This window comes from Tympanuchus pallidicinctus, unplaced genomic scaffold (assembly GCF_026119805.1).
Source record: "Tympanuchus pallidicinctus isolate F22 unplaced genomic scaffold, pur_lepc_1.0 scaffold12, whole genome shotgun sequence".
In the NCBI taxonomy this organism is placed as follows: Eukaryota; Metazoa; Chordata; class Aves; order Galliformes; family Phasianidae; genus Tympanuchus; species Tympanuchus pallidicinctus.
Window position 1 is genome coordinate 14,425,628 of NW_026294637.1, and position 20,977 is coordinate 14,446,604.

Consider the following 20,977-nt stretch of genomic DNA (forward strand, 5'->3'; position numbering starts at 1 on the left):
ATGTCATATATTCTTTTCCATCTCATCTAATGACAAATACTTATTAATCATTATACAAAATATAAGAAATGTAACATGCTACTTATATTTATAGTATCATTGAAGAAGAGTGCTCTGAGTGTTGAATGCTGTTCTGAAGCATAATGTAATGTTCAAAGTTTGTTTTCTTGCAGTGTGATTGACAGCCATTTTGATGCTGATTTAAGTTGTGTATTAGTGTCAAGTAATTGTTTGGGGAATTACAGCTGTCTTTCATATTAGTTTTTCCTAGTTTAATGTTCAGAGCAAAGCGAACAGAAAACATAAGGCAGAATGCTCTCAGTGATAAATGTAGTTTTAATGGCATGTGCGGGTTGTAAAATAATGTGTATGTAGCTACTTGCATTTTGAAATTAATGTACGTTCTTGGACTTGTCTATTAAGAAAGATGAGAGCATTGCAGACAACTCTACTGCTGTGTGGATGGGAAGTTCTCTACCCATTTTTTAGAATACTCAAGTGAATAAATATTCAAAATAACTATATACTTTTTAATCTGTTATCAAAAGTGGTTTCCTATTAGAAACATGAAAAAGGAATAGGAGGTATCGGAATAGAAAAAAATAAGTGCTAAGTATGCTCTATTTTTGAACATTTTCACTATAGTTGAGCTCTCTTAATCCTAATGGTTTTTGTTACTATTTATTTGGAAATTGAGATTTGTTTGCAATTTGTTTATTTTGAAGATAGGACTGGAAAATTAACATGACCCATTAGTGTTAGGGTTAAAATATATTTTTCTTTCAACATGGAAGGTATTACGGTCTTAATGCTTCATAAGCTGTCCCTTGAAAAGGCAGAGTGGGGAACTCACATTTTGCATTCTGTGCAAATGAGTGCACTGTGATATTTAATTAAGTGTACATGTTGGGTCTGCAATGTTTGAAACCCATTCTTGGTACACTGGGTATATTTTTATTTGAAGCTGTTTTAAGAAATGTATAATTTAATTAAAGCCAGTTATTGGAATTATTAAATGAGATAATTCCACGCCGAATTTTTAATTGCATTCTTGAGTTAATGCCTGTGTTACAGCCCCCCATGGTATTTTGCAAAATATTTTTCATCAGGTTGATAATGCAAAGATAATTAAGGCTTATCAGAGTACCTGTGTTAGTTAAATCTTATTTCTTCTGTTTGGGCTCATCCTATCTAGTAATTGTAGTCGTTTACCAATGAAGTATATGCCAAATGCATATATTTATTATAATTTAATGGATGTGTTCTCTAGAATCACATAGAAGTCTGGCAGATTGAGGGGAAGAAAAAAGAAACAAAATGCAAGGGAGCGAGGAAGAGCAGACTGACTTGACCCTTCATATCTAGGCTGTTAAAGATGACATCTTTGTGTGGACTTCAGTTTGTGAAGAGAGATATAGATTAGGGGGTTTGAAAAGAGAACTAAAATGTGTTATCTTCTCACTCAAGGAGTATATTATTTATTATGAATCTATGTTTTGCTGACAGAGGCAGCTTCTTAAATGGGTTTTAGTTTGATCAAATATTGGTTTTACTGTTGATGTGTTAGAACTCTGTCCTGTGTCTTTTCCTTTTAAAATGTTACAAAAGTCAATCAAACGTGTTCTGTGTGATGCTGTAAGATATTTCTCACATTTTTTAAATGAACTGAATACTCTGAACGCTCTATGCCACAGTGAAGCATAAACAGCATGTCACTGTGTTCACTATCTATTTTTTCACTTATTTGAAAGACAGAATGTTACGACAATTTTTTGGTAAATTGAGTTTAATTTATACATTGATTTGTTTTTAGTTAAATGTGGGCATCTTTGTTATCTTCATCTTATACTTAAGCAGTATGTTCATCGACAACCACTTGCTAAAAAAAAGCCTATATTTATGCAGATACACTGCATGATCCATTTTGGGTTCCTTCGTTAGTAACCTGATGTTCAAGAATGAATATTTAGAAATACCATGATCCTTCCAGAAATAAATGGATTATGAAGGAAAGCATAATGAATCTGGAAGAGTTATCTTACAAATTCTCTCTCCATTTTTCTGTATTTGCAAAGCTGCTGCATTAGCAATATAGAAGCAAATAGGACAAACATAAGCATTGCAATAGTAATTTCCTTATCAGTGAAGCCCAAATTAAATAGTAGCATGTTAGGAAAGCATGATTAGGTCTGTTTTGCGCCACTATAAATACTTCTTCCCAGTGTGGTTTCATCTGCAGACTTACTGAGGTACAGATGCACTTTTCAGCTGAACCATTTCATCACATTTGGCTTTATATATTGTGGCTGGAAAGGTAAAGAATGTAATGCTTAGCCTCACACCATGTCTTCTTCACTTACAAACCTGTTCAAGTCAGTCAGTATAAAGTTACAGGATATTCAACTTTTTATTACTTTGGAGATGGGTGAAATGTAAGAACTTCATCTGAAATCTACTGAGAGCAAAGGTGACTGATGGCTCCTCACCCCACCTCTCCCCCCTCCTTTCCAAACAAGTTTTGATGTCCACTGCATTTCTCTGAAGATATGAATTCTTAGGAACCTGTGTGTAGTTCATAAGAGGAATATAATGTGACCAGAAATGTGGAATTTCTTTTTCAGAACAGTTTGTAATACGAGGCTAGCATTTGAAATACTGGTAATGTAAAAAATAATAATATAAACAGGGAGTTTTCTCTGAAGATCCATAGAACTGTTCAAAGCAGTTTGCAGTAAAAGGGCTGGAAGAAGTTCCCTACATATTTGAATAAATAGGCTGAATTATTCAGAAAACAAAAAGAAAGAGCCTAGATATTAATGGAATATTTCTAGGAGATACAGCATAGCCGATATTTATCTCCAGAGAGCATTGAGTACGTGTTTTTGTTCTCTTCCTGCTTGTACCTTTCAATTTCCCTACACGTTGAATTCTCCACATACTGAAATTTGTCTGCTTATACTGGCCCAGCATTTTTTATGTTTACAGCTGTAAAATGATAGTTTAGCTGGTGTAATCAAGTAAATGACTGTTTTCACATATTTTGAAAAGAGGGTGAAGGAGTCATTAATACGGTGAGTAGCTGATATTGTGTTGTTTAAATTGTAGCTGTTTAAAAATCAAGTAAATTATTTATCAGAAATCTTATTCATTTTCCTTTTCTAACTTACACAAATTCATTATGCATGCTGTTCATCAATACTTTTCCTCTTTAAGATGCTTATGTCCTCATCAGAAAGGAGTCTGAATTGTTTAAAGACTGCTTTTGATTATAAAAATACTTCTTGTAAATGATGTTGATTAATAAAACCATAAATTTTCAGAATATTTTACCAATATGGAAGACAAATGGGGAATTTTGAAATGCCTGGACAAAAGTAAGTGATAGGCAAGTCTGGTTTCACTTTTGCTGTTTATTATGTGAGATTCAGTTTAAGATTGATGAATATTCTACGTTGTCCTTAAAAATGTATAAAGTCCGTTTAACATCCATCTAATTGCATGGTAGGAAGGAAGTTCTTGAACATCTACATGATTATTTTCTCCTGTTTGCCTCCTGCAGTGAATAATCAATAGTGTGCTTGTTTTTGTTTTTTGTTTTCCAGATAACCTTTTTCATGCTGCTCTCTGCAGTGTGTGTAATGCTGAATTTAGCTGGTTCCATTCTTTCTTGTCAGAATGCTCAGCTAGTAAAGTCCCTGGAAGGATGTCAGTTGGTGAGTAATGAAAAACAAACTTGTTCTAAAAAGGACAATATATATTATTTTCCATTTGTTTGCATTTTGTACACACGTTGCTTTAATTTTCAAACAGTACGTGTTCTGTAGAGCTGCTGTTAGCCTTTACTATGTGACAGGTCACACTGAGAAAAATTTGAGAATTTAAGAGCTAGCATAGTTGGAATATTCTCCCATCTTAAAAGACTTTCTTCTGTTGTAGGCAGAATAAGTGAAATACAGACCCCTTCAAACCAATGCAATGGTTGCCATTTAATGTTATAAGTATCACAGTTTCATCCAGTGTCTCCTTCTATAGCTAATATATTGCCTAGACATATTGATAGTGATGTTTTAGTATGTGTACATTTTTTTATCTACGTGAAGTAGTAACTTTATAATTTCCAAAGCAAATGTATGTTAAATAAAATACAGAATAATATTTAAAAGTTGCCATAATAACATGCTTTGAATTGTTAAAAGGTGCAATATACCTAAACACAGTGTTTTTATCTCATGAGAAAACACACATGGCCTGCCTGAAATCTCTAATTTAAAGTAAATATCAAAATAATGATCATTTTTCGTAAGAATTTGGAAGACAAATGACATTAGATTGTAAGAATGATGAATGAGCTAGAGAATGTTTGTGGACACACATCAGTGTTCTTTTTAATGTAATCTGACTGAAAACCAATCAAATTATCTAAATTACATGAGTATGCACAATATTGATTAAATATTAGGGTTATGCTTGTATTGGCCTTATCCTTTGGGCACACACCAAAATGTTGACTGGAATTATAAAGAGAAAAGTAATTTTCATCTCTGATGTTAGCAGGTGAATCTACAAGATGCTTCTTTATCTCTTCTATTCAGGCACTGTTTTCTTCTTCTGTTTTTTGCCCAGTAAATCCCTTCAAGCATCTATTTGAATGCGAGTATATAATAAAACAAAATTAAAATAAGAAAATCTCAACAAATATTTTTGAAATAGACCTGAAAAATGCAGAATGGGAGAACGTTTGGGTGTAATTTGCCATTGGGTGTAACTTCTTTAGTCAGCTTTTAAGCCTTTATTCTGTGTTCTTATCACCCATGTGTTGTTTTCAAAAAAGTGTGTCTGCAACTCCATAAATGAGCTACACTTTCTACAGTGTATGTGATTTCCAGCTCTGGTTAGGGTTCAGGCTTTACAAAACCAAATGGATGGAGCCAGGTGTCTGAGTGTGTGGAAAACCAGCAGCAACCCAGAGAGAGGCAGAGAGGATTTTCCCCATATATATATATATGTGTGTGTGTGTGTGTATTTATTTTATTTGGGGAACTTGATGGGAATTCTTGTTTCTCATTGCTATGGGAATTTGGAATTGTGCTGCAGAGCTAGAATGGTCAACTCATGGTACCTGGAGGTGTTACAGGATGCGTACCGCACTCTGGAATTGTGTTTTTTGAAACTAAGTAACATAGGTATCTTTTGTTGGGAGCTCTTTAAAGTGAGTCTTACTGTTTTCTTTTGACATCTCCGCTTTGATACTAAGGCTGGTTTTAATTACTTTTAGGGAGTGCATTTGTACTACAACTTCCCATGAGGACATAATGAAAGGGCTGTGTTTTTGCGTAGAAGAATAAGCAGCTTCTCAAAAGAACTGCATTTTAACCTGCAGAGTCAAACAATTTTGTTTATGGCAGTTCACTGTAAGGGGTATATTGAATTTGTTTCTGGACAGAATGTTTGATACATGGCATTGGTGGTCACATCTTACGTATGGGAATAGCAGCAAAGTCCTAAGGAAAAGAACATAAATGTTGGAAAGTAGATGGAATTACTTATGTTTTTCTTGCTCAGTGGACTGTTCTTTGATTTGTTGACCAAAAAAAAAGCTGTAGAATTTCTCTACTCTTTAATATATATGATTTCAGATTAGAAATGCTCTTAACTACTCAGTGTTTTTGACATTTAATGACTATAGTATTAACTAAAAAAATTGTGAGTGGATATTATAAATAATGTAATAATGTCTTAAGGGGTCCATCCAAACCTTTGTATGGAATCAGCTGCTATACTGCTGAATGTGCAAAAGTGATGACATATTCAGCCTTCTTTACTGCTTCCCTTTAAAAAAAGAGTTGGTTTGTCAATTCACAGACATATTTAAAGGAAAAAGTGTATAGTAGGGCAAACTGTTGAAAGCTCTTCAAAAATATGTGTTTGATATTGAAAAGGAATTTGGTTTCATTCTGATCTTAATGTTTTCTGAATATGCTATATATTCTAGAACATCCTTATGTTTTGCAAAAACTTTCATGTAAACAATTCCAACAATGTTTAAGATTTGAATTAAAGAGAGAGTTACAGAATCACAGATTTGCAGGAATTGGAAGGAGACCTCAAGAGATCTGGAAGTAGGAAGTTATGGAACATAATTCAGAATGTATCAAGAATCTTTCATAAATGTTGGATTATAACCAAGGAACTACTTCTGTTTTCAGCCTCTTCTTATGAGACACCAGTTCATTATGTGAGATAGAAGTAGACCTGGCATTGGTATTTTCTTTTTAGAAATATCAAGTGTCTCACCTTGAGTCAGTGACTATTTTTCCTTGAACAGTGTCACCATGGATCACAGGAATAATCATTCTAGTAGGTAGCTTTGTCTGAAGTTCAAAACTTCACACAAAGTTATAACTTTTGTGCAGCTGAAGAGTGTATTGATCTGCCTGGTGCTGATATAGCATGTGTGCTGTAGCATTCTGACTGCTGTCTTTGATGTAACTCTAAATTGAAAGTTCAGGTTTTAAATTTCCTCTGTGCATTTATCTATCTAACAGTTTACACCATTTCTAACATTCCTACAGGAGTTCAAGAGCAAGACCTCCCCAATGGCATTTCATGTTGTATTTTCTGTTGACTGGAGAAGATGAGGTTGTTTGATTATAAGCCATAGTTGGGTTTTACTTGGATCTTTTGCTTTTTAAATAGAGTATTAAAAGTTGACAAGTGTAAAATCTGAAAAAGACTCCAAAACTTTTAAAGCAGCTTCATGAACTGTATGCTAGTTAGAAATAAACAGCACAACTTCTTGAAGGTGTGCAAACTATGAAAGAGGGTATCATCAGTCTGTGCGAATTGGTATAGTGAAGTATTTCCAGTGCTGCCATGTAGCATGTGAGAAATGGCCTAATTCTAATGCTCAGATTAAAATAAATAAATAAATCTTTTTTAGCAATTACACAGACTAGAGAGCAATCTAGATTCTCAGGAATTGGAATCCACTGAGACAGATGTTATTCTTTGAGTACAACTTCAACACTGTGTATGGAAAGCATAAAAGTTATCTGCATCTCATCTGGAAAATTTTATAGATTTTTAATGGACTCTATTCTTTCAATTGCTGTTCTTGTTGCCAGCATGAAAACAGAGTACTAAATAAGATGACAGGAATGATTATATATATATATATATATACACACACACACGCATTATCTTAATCATTAATCATATGGTCTTAATCATTACATACTTAAATATACTAACAATTTTAATATTCTTCAAGGTCTTATACAGTAAGGAAAACTTCTGTTGAGGTGATTCTACACATATGGCTGTATGAGGTACTTCTGCAAGGAAGGCTTATATCGTTTCAATTTCTTTGTTCAGGAAATTGACAACGCTGTAGAAAGTCATTTGAGTTAAAAATAGTAAATGCACATTTTCATTAGGGATGCTGGATTAGTGTCTGGAAAATTTGAAATACATTTCCCTTGTAGAGGAATAAGTAACATGGTAGTTTAGATTTCTTAGCAGCCAACTATTTTGCTTCCATCTTTACTTAGAGGAATACAGCAGTGATTCAAGATGACTGAATAGTACCTTGAATCTATTATTCTTCGCATGGAGAGCTGTGTAAATTTCCTGTGGGTGTCATTCTTAGTACTGGTTATTGGACTATAGAAACCTGGGATCCGGCATCTTAAAACTTGTAGGTCAAGCAACTCCTGTGTGATATGAATTCTTTTTCTCAGTACGAACTATTCAGTCTTAACAATTCAGATGGAATTGTAACAAGTGACCTGGAGAGGTAGGAGGTATTTATCAGTCCTTTAAATAACCTGTAAAAATGGGAATGAGGAAATCATAGAAACATCAAATTGAGAAAATAAGTGCAATGGTAATTCATGGCAGCAGACTAGTTAAAAATCTTTCTGGAGTTAAATTTTGGCCTAAAATTTTTTTTGAAGGAGGAAGAAAGATGATGCAATCCTTTCTCCCTCTCAAATATGGAATCCAAAATCATTATAACAGTTTTCTTCATTGAGCAAGATTTATTTTATAATCACGCACAGGAATCTAATGAGAGTCTAATGCTTAATGAATATTTAATGTCTTCAAAACAAACCAAATTCAGGAAAACAGTGTACAAATATTTTCCGAAGTGAAAGTATGGAGTTATGTTAATTCTTATTTTCTCCACATTTTCTTAATGCTTTGTTCTCTCTTCTGAAGTATGTCTTAGTTTGTATTGTAATTGTTTTTGTACATATGTGTAAGTACACGTGACATTTGTGACCATGACTCTCTTCTTTTTTCTTAATCTTTCTCCATTGCATATGATTTCATGCATATTCATTTGAGCTGAACTGTGGTTTCATCTGCCTCTGCAAAGCAAACATTTTCAGCAGTCACTGTTCTTTAGTATTGTCTACTTCTTGTGTGTTTCACCTGTTTTTATAGCTTTTGTTAGCTAATGATTGACATTCTGCTGTAGGGGAATTATAAACAATGAAATAAAGGTTTACATTTTACGATTGGTTCATTGCTGTCACAATAAGTGTAAATAAAGTTGTTGGAAAGTGTTCTTCTATTTACTGGCATTTTCTCTTACTTTTTTTTTCCCTCCTCAGATTAAATTTGACAGTGATGGTGTCTGTGTTTGCTGTGAAATGCAGCATCAAACGTCAGGTTGCAGTAACCTTGGAGAAATGCTGAAACTGAACCCTCTGCAGGAATGTAATGTTGTGAGGTTGACCCTAAAGGTGCGTTATGAGAAGGGTTAGCAGTTAATTTCAATTTTAAGTAGTAAGTTTGTTGTAAGATAAAAGTGTGTGATGAAAGGAGAAGTAGCTGGTGGTATTATCAATGTTTGTATACTTACTCCTGAAAACAAGGAGAAAAAAAAAAAGAACAAAAAACCTTAATCCAGTGGAATTTAATACTTAATATTTTCTGTTTCACGTTTTGTGTTATACATTCAATATCTTTGATTTGCATATGTAACTGTTTTTGTAGATTTCACTAAACCAGAGGCCATGCTTGCTTATAGCTAATACTGGAAGAAACAAAGACAGACACTTTTCTGGTTGTTGCTCAAGCAAATTGGGATGGGAAGTACTGGTTGGTGTTGTTCAGTGATGTGATAGACTGCAAGGAAATACTAAGTATTAGTAAAATGTATTTCAAGTTATGTTACTTTGGCAGAGAATGGCAAGTGTTTTTGTGACTGTGTGCGCTTATAAACTACTGTCCAATGTTATTAGAAGCTTAAATCATACAGTGTTTTGTGTTGAAATGACCCAGGTAAAGAATGGAGAGCAAGTAATAGTAATATTGTATTCAATTTTATTCTGATGTAATTACATACATTCATTGTCACCAAAGTAGCAAGAAGTAGTTCTGTATTGTTTTGGAAAACAGTAATCTATGAAAGAACTGATCAAGAGAAAAGAACTCTAGCCTAAATTACAGATGTTGATTTATTTTAAGTTTAGTTTAATGATTGACATAATTAAGTCTGCATCTGTGGCTCTCAATTTCTAAGCATAAATTTTAATAAAGTTAGAATAGCATGGAATGAAGTAGTGTAACTCAATGTAATAAGAAGTTTAGGAATTAGGCTGTAGATTGAGGCCTGGAAACTCAAAATTAGGTTTATATTTGAAGAAGTATTTTAATGTTCAAAACAGGTGTAAGTCTTGCAAAAGGAACTGTAATAAGCAATTATTCTTCAGCTATGTTAAGAAAGATAGACAAGAAAAAGGACTACTAAGTGGTAAGGATTAGATAGAAATTAAAAATCTGCTTTGCACCAAGGCTAAAAAAATTGTACATCGTGTTTTAATGAGGATGATATGGGGAAAAAATGGGACCAAAAGCCTGTTGAGCAGCAGGAATCTTGTAAGTGACAAAGAAGCAAATACTTAACATTACATCTGACCAATAATGTTAACTGTGACTTGGAATGCTGAATTCAGGACTCTGTTCAGTGCAGTGGTACTTTCTCTTTAATATGAAGGAAATGCAGTCTTCAGTGTTTAGTAGATGGAAAAAACATGAATCTGTACAGAAAAATCTTAGTAGTTATCTTATAAAAATGGAGAGAATATATGATTACTGTTGTATGTATGTCTGTAAAGTAAACTGCAACAATAGAAAGAAAATAACTGAATCTTAGAGGACATTGTCAGCATATGAAGTGCATGTGACCTTCGTTTACTGGAAATCAGGAGAAAGTTTCTAACAAATACAGCAATAAGAACAGCTGCACAAAATGTAATTTCTTGTTTAAAAAAAAAAAAAAAAAAACACCGAGAAATTGGTGACATTTCTGTTTGCATCAGCAGAGGACTGAATTAAAATCAGGAGTTCCTGTGAGTATAAACTGCATGCAGTGTTAATTATCAGATTTTTTCAGTTAAGAGAGGATGATAATAATGTTTCTTAAATCTTTCATTTTTAATTCTGCATTTGTTTGCTTTGAGAGTTCTCTATTCCTGACAAATGTAAGGACTAGGAGCCTAGTGTCAGGCAACAAAAGGAAAAAAAACCGATTACAGCGTGTTCCTTAAACAGCTGACTGAGAAAAAGCTTACCTTTACTTTAATTTCAATTAACAAGTACGATGTGATTTTGGGAGAACACATTTTTTACTAGAAGATCGTTTCTGCTCATTGTTTAGGGCATCAGGGGAGAGAAAATGTAGAATATCGAAGTTAAGGTTATAGATCTTTGTGAATGATGTTACTCAAGTTCCACTCTCCGTTTCTTTATTCAGACTGGGGGGAAATCTCATCTTTCCACTGTGTAACCTGGGTTTTTTGATGGTGGTAACTACAGGTGCTCCAGTGTAAACAGAGCAATGGCACACGTATCAACTGTCTGATCTTGTTCCCAATGAGGCTTTCTTGACTGACTCTCTGTCATCTGATCTGTCTATGCAAGCTGAGTTTTGTTCATGTAAAAGCAGAAAAAATTGCAGGAGCTTCAATCTCCTGTAAACATACATGTGTGCAGACACATAAACGAGCACACGTGGACATAATTGTAAATCTGGTGTCATCTCTGGGTTACACTGCTGATTGTACCTCAGGCATAGTCCTGAATCTATTTCAGGATGAGATATGAATGAGATATGGTTGGTTGGTTGTTCTTTTTTTTTTCCTGTTTTTTTTCTTACATGTTTGCATGTAAGAGCATAATGTTATATGGCTTTGGTTTAGAATCTGTTTAGTGGGATTTTTAAATTACTTTAACAGCTTATGTGGTCCAGAATATTTGCAATGATGCATGCTAACTTATGAATATATAGAAATATTTGCTTCCTATTTTACTGAAGTGCATTTGTAGAGTGATTTTGTGACTATACAGGCGAAGTAAAGGCTATTTCCTTCTGTATTTTCAGCACAAATAATTGTTTCAGAGCTACTGAAATTAAAGTACAACATTAAATAATAGTGTTCTTCAGTTCTGGTTCCATTCAGTAGCATCCTTATTAGGGATTTCTGTAGCAGGTTTCTTACAATCTTCCATGCAGATCTTTCCTTTAGTGTCCTTTGGAGCAGAATTTATTTTGACTGTGTTTTCTGATGACCAAGTTTAACCATGTTTTTTGTTTTTTTGTCTTTTTTTTTTTCCATTTAGAACAACATGGTTTCACTTTCATAACAGGATGTCTCCTTAAATGTCTTTTAGTTAGGAGAGCAGGTTTATCTTCTTTGATGCTCCTCTCATTCCCTCTACAACCAAATACAAAGTAAAATTACTTTTCTAAAAGACTTTATAATATTTGAATTTGAATTTGGATGAAGCTCAGTGGGAAAAAAATAACTTTTAAGATAAGATTTTTAAATGCTGGAATTATTTGAAGAATTATTTAGAAAAATGAGTGAATACTATTAAGAACTTCTCTCATAACTGAGACACTGCTTTTTTTCAATGACTGAAATCCATTTATTGTGTGCTTGTCTAGTTAATTTATGGAACTTCAATACTTCGAGACTATCTTAATAATATATCACTACTACTACATTTAACATAGATACCTCAATTGATGAAGGATTTCAAGCATGCATCCAAGCAGTGATGATCTGTTAGAGTTTACTTTTATTAAGTAATTGCACTGTTTCTTCGAAAATATAGTAAATATTTTAGGCTTATGTAAAATAGTACATTAAATTGTACCTTTATACCATAATTCTATTTTATGAAGCCTGGGCCATTTCTCCACATGCAATTTGATGTGCATATGAAACTTTTCTGAATTGTCTTCCTAGTCTTAGAGCTGCTATTTTTCCTGGTCTTTTTCAGACATAACCAGTTAGAGCAACTGAAGTTATGATTTGATTTAAGGGGGATGTTTTCATCAAATTCACAACTAAGAGAGGCAGAGAGAGATTCGTTTAATGGGTGAAAAAGCTTTATTGCTCAGTATCTATTTTCAGGTTGACATTGTATTAAAAATGAAATACCAGAATTGAAGTCAATCAAGGAGAAAAAAAATAATCTTCACAGAAAGTGAAGCTGGCTTTAGGCCTTGATCAGAGTTAAAATCCATGAGTTCAGGGCTACTGGTTACAGAGTGTCCTTTTTACACATCAGCAAGCTTATTTTACTCCTTTTATTGGTTATTGACCAAACTCTCAAAAGTTCACAGAACTTAAGAGCCTCCAGAAATACCAACCTATTTCCTCAGGAAAACAATCTTTTCAACCAGCAAAATGAGAGTGTTTTGTCAAGTTCAATAGAAACGTGCTACTTCAATAGTGTTGTACAGGTTAGAACTCTTAGGAAGTACTGTCTTTGTGTTATGTAACTTATTTTTTGGTTATATGTGAATAAGTAACTCAGTTTACGAAAAATAAAACTATCTTAAATCTTGTAAATAAACATGGAGAGAGAAAATAGGAGACAAAAAGCCTTGATCTATATTTTGGTACCTTCTACCGCAAAATAGTTTTGAATGCATGATCTCAATTCTTTGTAAGCAGCGCAGGTTGATAACTTTCCATAATAGTTGAGAAAAAACAAGTACTTAGTAATAATAGTGCTTCATCTGTGTGATATGTTGGCATTTTTTAATGTTAAATTTCCTCGTTTGGTAACAATGCATGTCATTGAAAGTACAGTTCATCACTATGATAAGAAGAGGCTAGGGAGTGATTGAATATTTAGCAAAGACTATATTTGAGTTGTTGTGAAGCCATCCAGAGGTTCTTGTTTCGTGTTTTTTCATTTGCCTGGCTTCTATTCTGTATTCTGTGTGGGTATGTAAAGAATTACGGAGCCCCTTCAACAGTTTTCTTAGAAGGAGACAGATTAAGTAAGGTGATAAGTTGTTATTCTAAATAATTATTCTGAAGCATGTGATTTTATTGTGCTTACACTAAAGTCCTTTGGTGTGCTTGGCTTAACTTGACTTCATGGCAAGTTTTTATGAAACAATGGTTTGTGCTGGATAATTGGAATACCAAAGTTTCAAGGGAACATTCTCTTTTATTAACTGGCGTATAATGCATTTGTTGAATAAAGTGTATGTTGTTAAGGTGGAATGCTCCCATCCAAAAAGTTAACTCATTTTACTGCTTTTGAGTATTGAGTTTGTTCTTGCTGTTGTGTTTGGAGTCATATATGGTAGCAAAGTTGTTTGGGAATTTACCTTACTGACCAATTTGGTATTTGGGTTGCTGTCTGTCATGTGGTATTTCCCTTCCAGGCCTAAAATTACCTTGATGTTTTGCTCTAAATGTTGAATACATGTATTATTACATGTACTGCAGCCTGTTTGCAGCTGTGATTGATTAATATGTCTTTTGGAAGGCATCCAGTATTTAGTAGAGAGAAATTCAGCTATAGCTTTGCTTTCTAAGATGTGAAAATACTTCTCCATTGCAGCAAATTGGTAGCGTTCCAGTTTTACTTTGTATTAACTGTGATAGGATGAACAAATTAACATTTTAAAGGAGAAAATTTCAGAAAGGGGAATACACTTTCCATGAGTGTTCTTTGATGATAAAGGACTCCATTCCTCCACCTTTCCCATTATTAATGTGGAGTTCACTTAATTATTGCATTTTTTCATTTTGAATTCTGTCTTAAGCAAGAGATTTTCTTTGCTTCTGTCAGGTAATTGTGTGTGTTAACTTCTGTTCTAGATTGCTTTGTTAAATAATCATTTCTACAACTTAACTATCAAAGTTATAAAGCAGTCACCAATTTTTTCCCTGTTCCAGTTTAATGCTGTGATACCACACTATTGTCCAGCAGTAAGAAAACAAAGAGGATGAGTTGTCAAAGCAAATTGCTTTTTCAGTCTTTTTTACTGTCTATTCTTTCTCTTACGATATTCACACTAGAGTATATCATAAAATCATATTTTTGGACTACCATATATTCAAAAGTATTCTGACACAAAGTTCAGTTTTTAAAACATGCTCAGGTGTTGTAACGTAACTCCTTTTTAGAGGTGTTCCGTAGGCTTTACGCAGTCTCAGATTTAGGTGTTTTTCTATAGTCATTTACCTGAAAGACAGTGTACTTGGAATTGTAGGCTGTCTCTTCCTTAGACTGCAGTAAGAAGTAGATGACTTGTAGCCCCGCTGACTGTAACTTGTTTTTATTTCATATTTTTCTAGTTTAATCATTACCTACTGGTAATCTTCATATTGATAATATTTTGAGAGGCAATCACTTCTGCAAGTGTATCTTCCCTTGCCTTCAGTCACTCACTAATCATAAAAAATCCCTGCAGTTTAGTCTTCTCAGCAGTCACTTGTAAACTGGTGATGGAAAAGGGTATAAGGAAATGGGTGAACATATGGTAACAGTATCTCAAGGCTTAATGTGCCTTAATGTGGTTAAAGGGAAGGGGAAAAGGGTCAACAGCCTCTGAGGAATGGAAGTTTCTTAACTGTTTTTTGTGTGATCTGAGCTCACTGACATAAAGTGGTTAAGATCCCTCACATATTTGAGACTACAGCTGGGGGTATCGAGAGGCCTATGAAAGATGTAAGATATCTGATTCTGACTGGTGTGAATATCTCTCTTAAAAGCCCCCAAATACCTTTAAGTAGTCATGTAATACCTAACAAATAAATTACGGATGTGAGTCACTGATGATTCAATTTTTTGCTTAGAACTGAACAGCTTCAATGTGAAAATAGATTTTTCACATTCCCTTCCAGTAGAGAACGTGAGATAACTTAACTCACATGTTGCACTGAGGAAACAGAAAACTCTCCTTCTCTGCTGGTACTAAATGAAACACAGGCCTTGACACAAGATTCCAATGAATTATGTTTATTTTCAGTGTGAATACATGAAAAAATATGCTCTAAAAACAAAATTTGAGGTCAGGCCTTTTGCAGCCTTTTGGGAAAATATGATGGGTACCTGTTTTTGGATGTCTCACAGTTCATTAGCTTTTTTTTCAACAGATAGGATTGAATTTACTAGATATTATTATGTAGAACATAAAAGAAAATGTATTTTAAATTTGACTTCTGGTGTATTTCCTGTAAATTTAAGAGTTTCCAGAGGTTTATGAGATAGCAACATTGTTATTTTCATATTTTCTTGTGTGGAAATGTAGTAAGCAATGTAGTCTGTAAATCATACTTGCAAAAATCGAAGCTAAGGCAGCTTGCATTCGTCAGCTAAGGTCTAAAAGCAATTGCATTAAAGAAAAGTAAACATGTTTTGAATGTTGAAGAGAAAGTACAGCTTTGAAAAAAAGGAATCAGAGATCTTTTTACAGGGCCATGGTTAAGGATGCTAAAAGAATGGTGCTGCAAAATATTAAGCTGTCACTTTGCTGGAGAGCTCTACTTGTAGTGTGATTGGGTTCTATATAATAGACCTTTCAATTTGTATAGCCAGCAATGCCTGCTTGCGTACCTGAGAGCACCAGAAAAACTAACTTATGATTGATTCTGATGTGTGTAAACTTTCCCTATATCTAAGCTGCATAGAAACACATGAAGATTTTGTAGTTATGGCGTCAGTAAAATAATGCTGATAATGGTTAAATTTTGGAACAGAGTAAATCCTTTATTACAACCAGCTTGAAAAAATCAAATTTTCTACAAACCAACAATAGCACATTCCATAACACATTCCAGTCTAGCAAGTAGACATAAACCCAGGGAGGGAAGTATTTCAGCATAAGCAGTGCTAATGCATAAAAACAAGAGCAAGGATCTGAGGAATCTCTCTTCTGTTTCCATACAGCCTTCCCAAACATAAATAGTTCTGTGATATATTGCTACATAATAGATCTGACTGAGAGCTCCAACTCTGTTTCTTGCCAAAATTCTAAATGAAGTTAAATAAATGTGCAATGTCAAAATGGCATTTTTGGCTGAAATACTTCTATTGGCTCTATTAATAGACCTAACTGCTTTCAGAGTGGAGGAATAGTCAAGTTTATCTCTAGCTAAGGTTTGAAAGATTTGTTTCTTTTTGGGATGGAAGATGGAAGTAAAATGATGTATTTTACTATGGGGTTGTTAATTTACTTTTGATTCTAACCAGGTAGTCTTTACTTATTTTATAGAAGAAAGTGCTACAAAGAAAGAGAAGGCACGTGCAAATTTAGCTTTTAAAAAAGATAGTTGATAAATATTTAAGAACATCTACTAGATTAATCTTCAGTACCTTAGTAGGTGGTAAATAGGCTAGCTGAGTCTCTTTAAGTTATAATTCCTAAAGTGAATTTTACTTCAGATGATGTCCGGAGTTCTATCACTGGCATAATGAAATTCTGAAGATAAGCTATGTATAATTTGAATTGCACTAGTAAAGATAGAGCTGCAGTAGCATAGGAATAGTATTAAAACAGTAAAACTATCAGAAGCTTAGAAGACATTAGCTTGGTTTTTTTCCTTAAAACATATGGATGATAACATGAAAAAAAAAAAAAAAAAAAAAAAAAAAAAAAAAAATTGAGAATGCACAAATATCCTTTGCAGAACCACAGTGTGAGTAGAAAGTGTTTATTAAGAGGGAAGGAAAAAGCAATGAACAGGTACTTAGTTAATGGCGTGATTATTTTGGTAATTATTAAGGTGTTCCAAATACAGAACACTGCAGATTTTTTTGGAAATCGGTATTAAATTCAGCTTTTGAGATTTACTGGGGAGCTAGTTCAGAAAAACAGCTGGCCATGAAGAGCTCACAGTGCCATTCAACTCCTGTGGGTATTAATCTGAACTGATCCAGGTCTGCTTACAGGCATTTCTGACAGCTACATCTATTCTTAAAGGGAATTGTGTCTTTACTATGGAGCTAAGGCATGGCAAGGAAATCATATACATAAACTGCGACAGAATAATTTCATATGGTACATTATACCAGTCAGAGCATTAATTATTACATGAACATGCAGAAACATCAGATTATGTCTGTAGAAAGGAGCAAATATACTTAGAAAAATTCTGGATGATAATAAAATTGGTTTAACTGTTACAAAATTGAAAAGCAAAGAAACCTATTTCACACCATACTCACTCATGCATTGTATTCTCCCCTCAGTGTAGATGTTGCAGAAGTCAACTGTCACTATTAGTTACAGATAGATACAGATTTCCTACTCCTGTAACTGTCTGTGGGCAGGTGCAGTGGAGAATTAAGCTAGTCTCTGTTGTGGTTACTGACTTTTTAGAGACATTTCCTGAAGGAAATCTTAATTGTCATCATGTTACAACTTGGATCTGCATAAGCATCAACACTGTCTTTCTGGGTAGTATGTTTGGCCACAGAGAGTTATTGCTATTACTGTTGAACAAATGAGTGTCTTATGAATTACCTCATTATCTGCTCAACAGGGCATAGGAAGGAAATTTCCTGAAAAAGCAAACTGTCAAAACACTGAATAATGTTTTTTGGGGTTTGGATTGGGTTAGAGGGTGAAGTGAATATTGCTGGAGGGTTTTGGTTTGATTCCTGTTTGAATTAAAACAGACTTTAGAAATCTTTTAAAAATTAATTACCTCTCTTTAGATTTTGAGAATCTCTAGTGTTTGTCTTCTGTTACAGGAGCGGAGTAGCTGTAGATGTGAAATCATGCTATTTTGACGCTGGCCAATTTTTTATTTTCCACATAAACTTTTTCAGATTAGCTAGTTTAATATCTAATATTAGCATTTTGTATGTAATACTTGAAACAACAGAGGTGTGATGTGATATCTTGATTTAATAGCAATAATAACCAAATAGATGCAAAATGAAATATCAAAGTATTTGCTCTGTAAAGCTTTACTCCTGTGTTTTTCTGAAGTTACAGGCATTTATAATCAAGTTTATCTAGTGCCTTTCAATTTTAGCACAGTCTGTGTTTTTCTGTAATTAAGGAGTAATTGTACAGATTCGGTTTGTTTTCTGTGTTTCACTCCTTTTTATGTTCCTGAGGAACTTTACCACTGGATGTACATGGAAACTAACTATTGAGGAAACCTCTTTCACAAATCTTAGATAGATATAAGTAAGAGTGAGGTTTTCATTTGGCATTTCTCCAATTTAAATATGTATGTGTCTATATATATGTGGTTATTCTTCTTATCTAGTAGCAGGATGGCAGTTCTTCAGGAAAGGATCTGAGGATTATATGGATGAACCAATATACAATTGCAAAAATCCTCAGTCATCACTGCCCTGTTCAGAATTCTGCGTTTCAGGAGGAATGTGGGGCAGCTTGAAGGTGAACCAAATGAAAGTAGTCAGGGCCCAGAAAATCTCTGTGTAGGATTTCAAGGAAGGGATAATGTCAGAAAATAAAGGAATTAAAACACTAAGCGAGATGATGGAGCTTAACCATGTAATAGTCTGTTCTTAATAGCTGTGGAGGAAGAGAAATGATTGTAAACAATTGGATGGAAATATTCTGATGGGAAAGATGGTTAAACGTTGGAATAGTAGGATGAAGCTCTATGACCTTTAGGAACTGGTGACTGTCCTGAGGCACAGGAGTATGGTGAGGGTCTTAAGGATGCTTTGGATCCTAACTTACAACTTTGATGCAGAATGTATTACGTAGCATAAATGGTATTGTGTTACGCATTTGGGTTAGCTAAATCTGTTGGCTCTAAGTGACAGTATTTTACAAGTTAGATTCTGCAGTATGCATTTATGCAGAGTGTTTTTGCTCATATGTTACAATTTGATTGTTTTTCTCCTGAAATGGCTGTACTTTTACTGGCTATTCTGAATACTGACTGAGCTTGTAATTGTCACAGGTACAGCAGGTAGGCAGTTGCCGGAGAAGGATTTTAGTGGTTTTTGTAATGTTATCAGCATGATGAATCAGAGTTCCTTTTCTTTACCTGCAAGGAAAATAAACAAAAATACAGTAATTGAAAGAAATGGATGCTTATGTTTTTGTTTTAGCTTGTTTTTTATTTGTGTTGTTTTTATTTTGTTTTTAATTATACCTTCACCCTAAACGTATTTCAATTTTAATTAAAATATTCTTTTTATTCTACTTAGTAAATAGAAGTATTTGTTGTAGTTGAAAAGAGAGTTTTTAAAGAAACAGTGCACTTTTACAGTCAGTGCTTTTCTTCCATACTTTAAAATATACTTGTTTCTTTCTGATCTGTTTCAGATGCACAATATATCTAATACAGAATGAAATTCTCTGTTTCATGCTAATTTTCCCATTTAGTATTTTTACCAAATAACACTGATTGGTTGATTTCAAACACTGAAAGCAATGGCATTTCTTCATGTGTGGTTTTGTTTTTAACCAGAAAAGTGTTTGTTAGTATTTTACTAGTGATATCTGCAACTTGAAGTCTATGTGAAAGCGATAATTTATCCTTTGCTAGGAAACTGGAAAACTTCAAGTATTTCTGAGGAAATTTCTAATACTGAATGTATTTTGTTAAGTGGGGAAGAGAAGACTGTACAACCGTTTGTGTTGTAAAGGACCCACAACATCACTGGGTGCGACCATCACATAATGCTAGCAAGTCCTCCATTAAACTATGCCCCTAAAGGCGTTTGTTTCTGTGAGGGTTTCCTTTGCTGACTGATTTAAAGCAAGTATTACACGTTGAATGAAATCTACACAGCTAATTGAGACCATGTAAATTTGCTAACAAGTGACAGTGTTCATTATCAAATTACTAAAAATATTTCCTGTCTTTGTGTCCCTGAGATAAGAGATGATATTCTGATGCATGTCTTTTCACAGGACCTGTTGTTCAGTGTGTGCGCTCTCAATATCATCTCCACCATTGTCTGTGCTTTGGCAACAGCAATGTGTTGCATGCAGATGGTTTCTTCTGATCTTCTGCAAATGGTGAGTACGTTTCAGTGACAACACAATGTTGTCCAACATAATGTGTTTTCCTATTCTTTATATACTATTCCTTGCTTAGAACTTAGGCCTATTTGTGTCTTTGCATAGTGTTAGAATGTGTATACCTAGGTGTGTATTTTAACTGTGTATATCTATAAATACAGTGTATAGATGTATGCAATATGAATACCTGCTGCATTAGATGTGTATTATCTTATATATTACTGTATTATATATTATTATATATTCTATATTATCTTAGAGAGCTAAATTCAGGATTTTGCCATTGGGAGTAAATAATTTTGGTTACTGGGGTTAGTAACAACGTTTGGCTTATATATGCACATTACATTTTTGGTTGTTGTATGTTCATTGTATTCAGTTTTCACACTACCCAGAGCAATTACTTAGCTTTGAGATACTGTTTTTCAAGTATGGGAGCTATGTTGTGTGAGAACTATATATTCAAAAGTGGAACTTTTCTTGGCACTGTGCCAGTAAGTGTTTTCAGAAGGAAAACATGCTCAGCTCTGGAGTAGTGCTTGTGTTTAAAACAAAAGGGAAAATGATCATTAGTCTTCTGCACAGTCAGCTGCGTTGCAGGATGATGTCTTGTTTTGCTTGGAAAAAGAAGAACCCTCCTGTCCCATGTAAGTGCTCTTCTTCTCAAGGTTTCAATTTAATGTTGAAACG

The 20,977-nt window shown here is 33.9% G+C and overlaps 1 protein-coding gene across 5 annotated transcripts in view; it reads left to right on the forward strand.

Annotated features, from left to right (window-relative positions):
• The window catches only part of ENTREP2 (endosomal transmembrane epsin interactor 2), a 118,561-nt gene that overhangs the window by 55,464 nt on the left and 42,120 nt on the right, over positions 1–20,977 (forward strand). For all 5 annotated transcript variants that reach the window (XR_008203856.1, XR_008203855.1, XM_052672298.1 and 2 more), the window contains exons 3-5: positions 3,603–3,713; positions 8,619–8,750; positions 20,177–20,284. Coding sequence is in view for 3 of the 5 variants with exons in the window: in XM_052672298.1 (XP_052528258.1) it covers positions 3,603–3,713; positions 8,619–8,750; positions 20,177–20,284 (351 nt within the window). In the remaining 2 variants the exon portion in view is untranslated. The remainder of the gene's footprint in view (positions 1–3,602; positions 3,714–8,618; positions 8,751–20,176; positions 20,285–20,977) is intronic.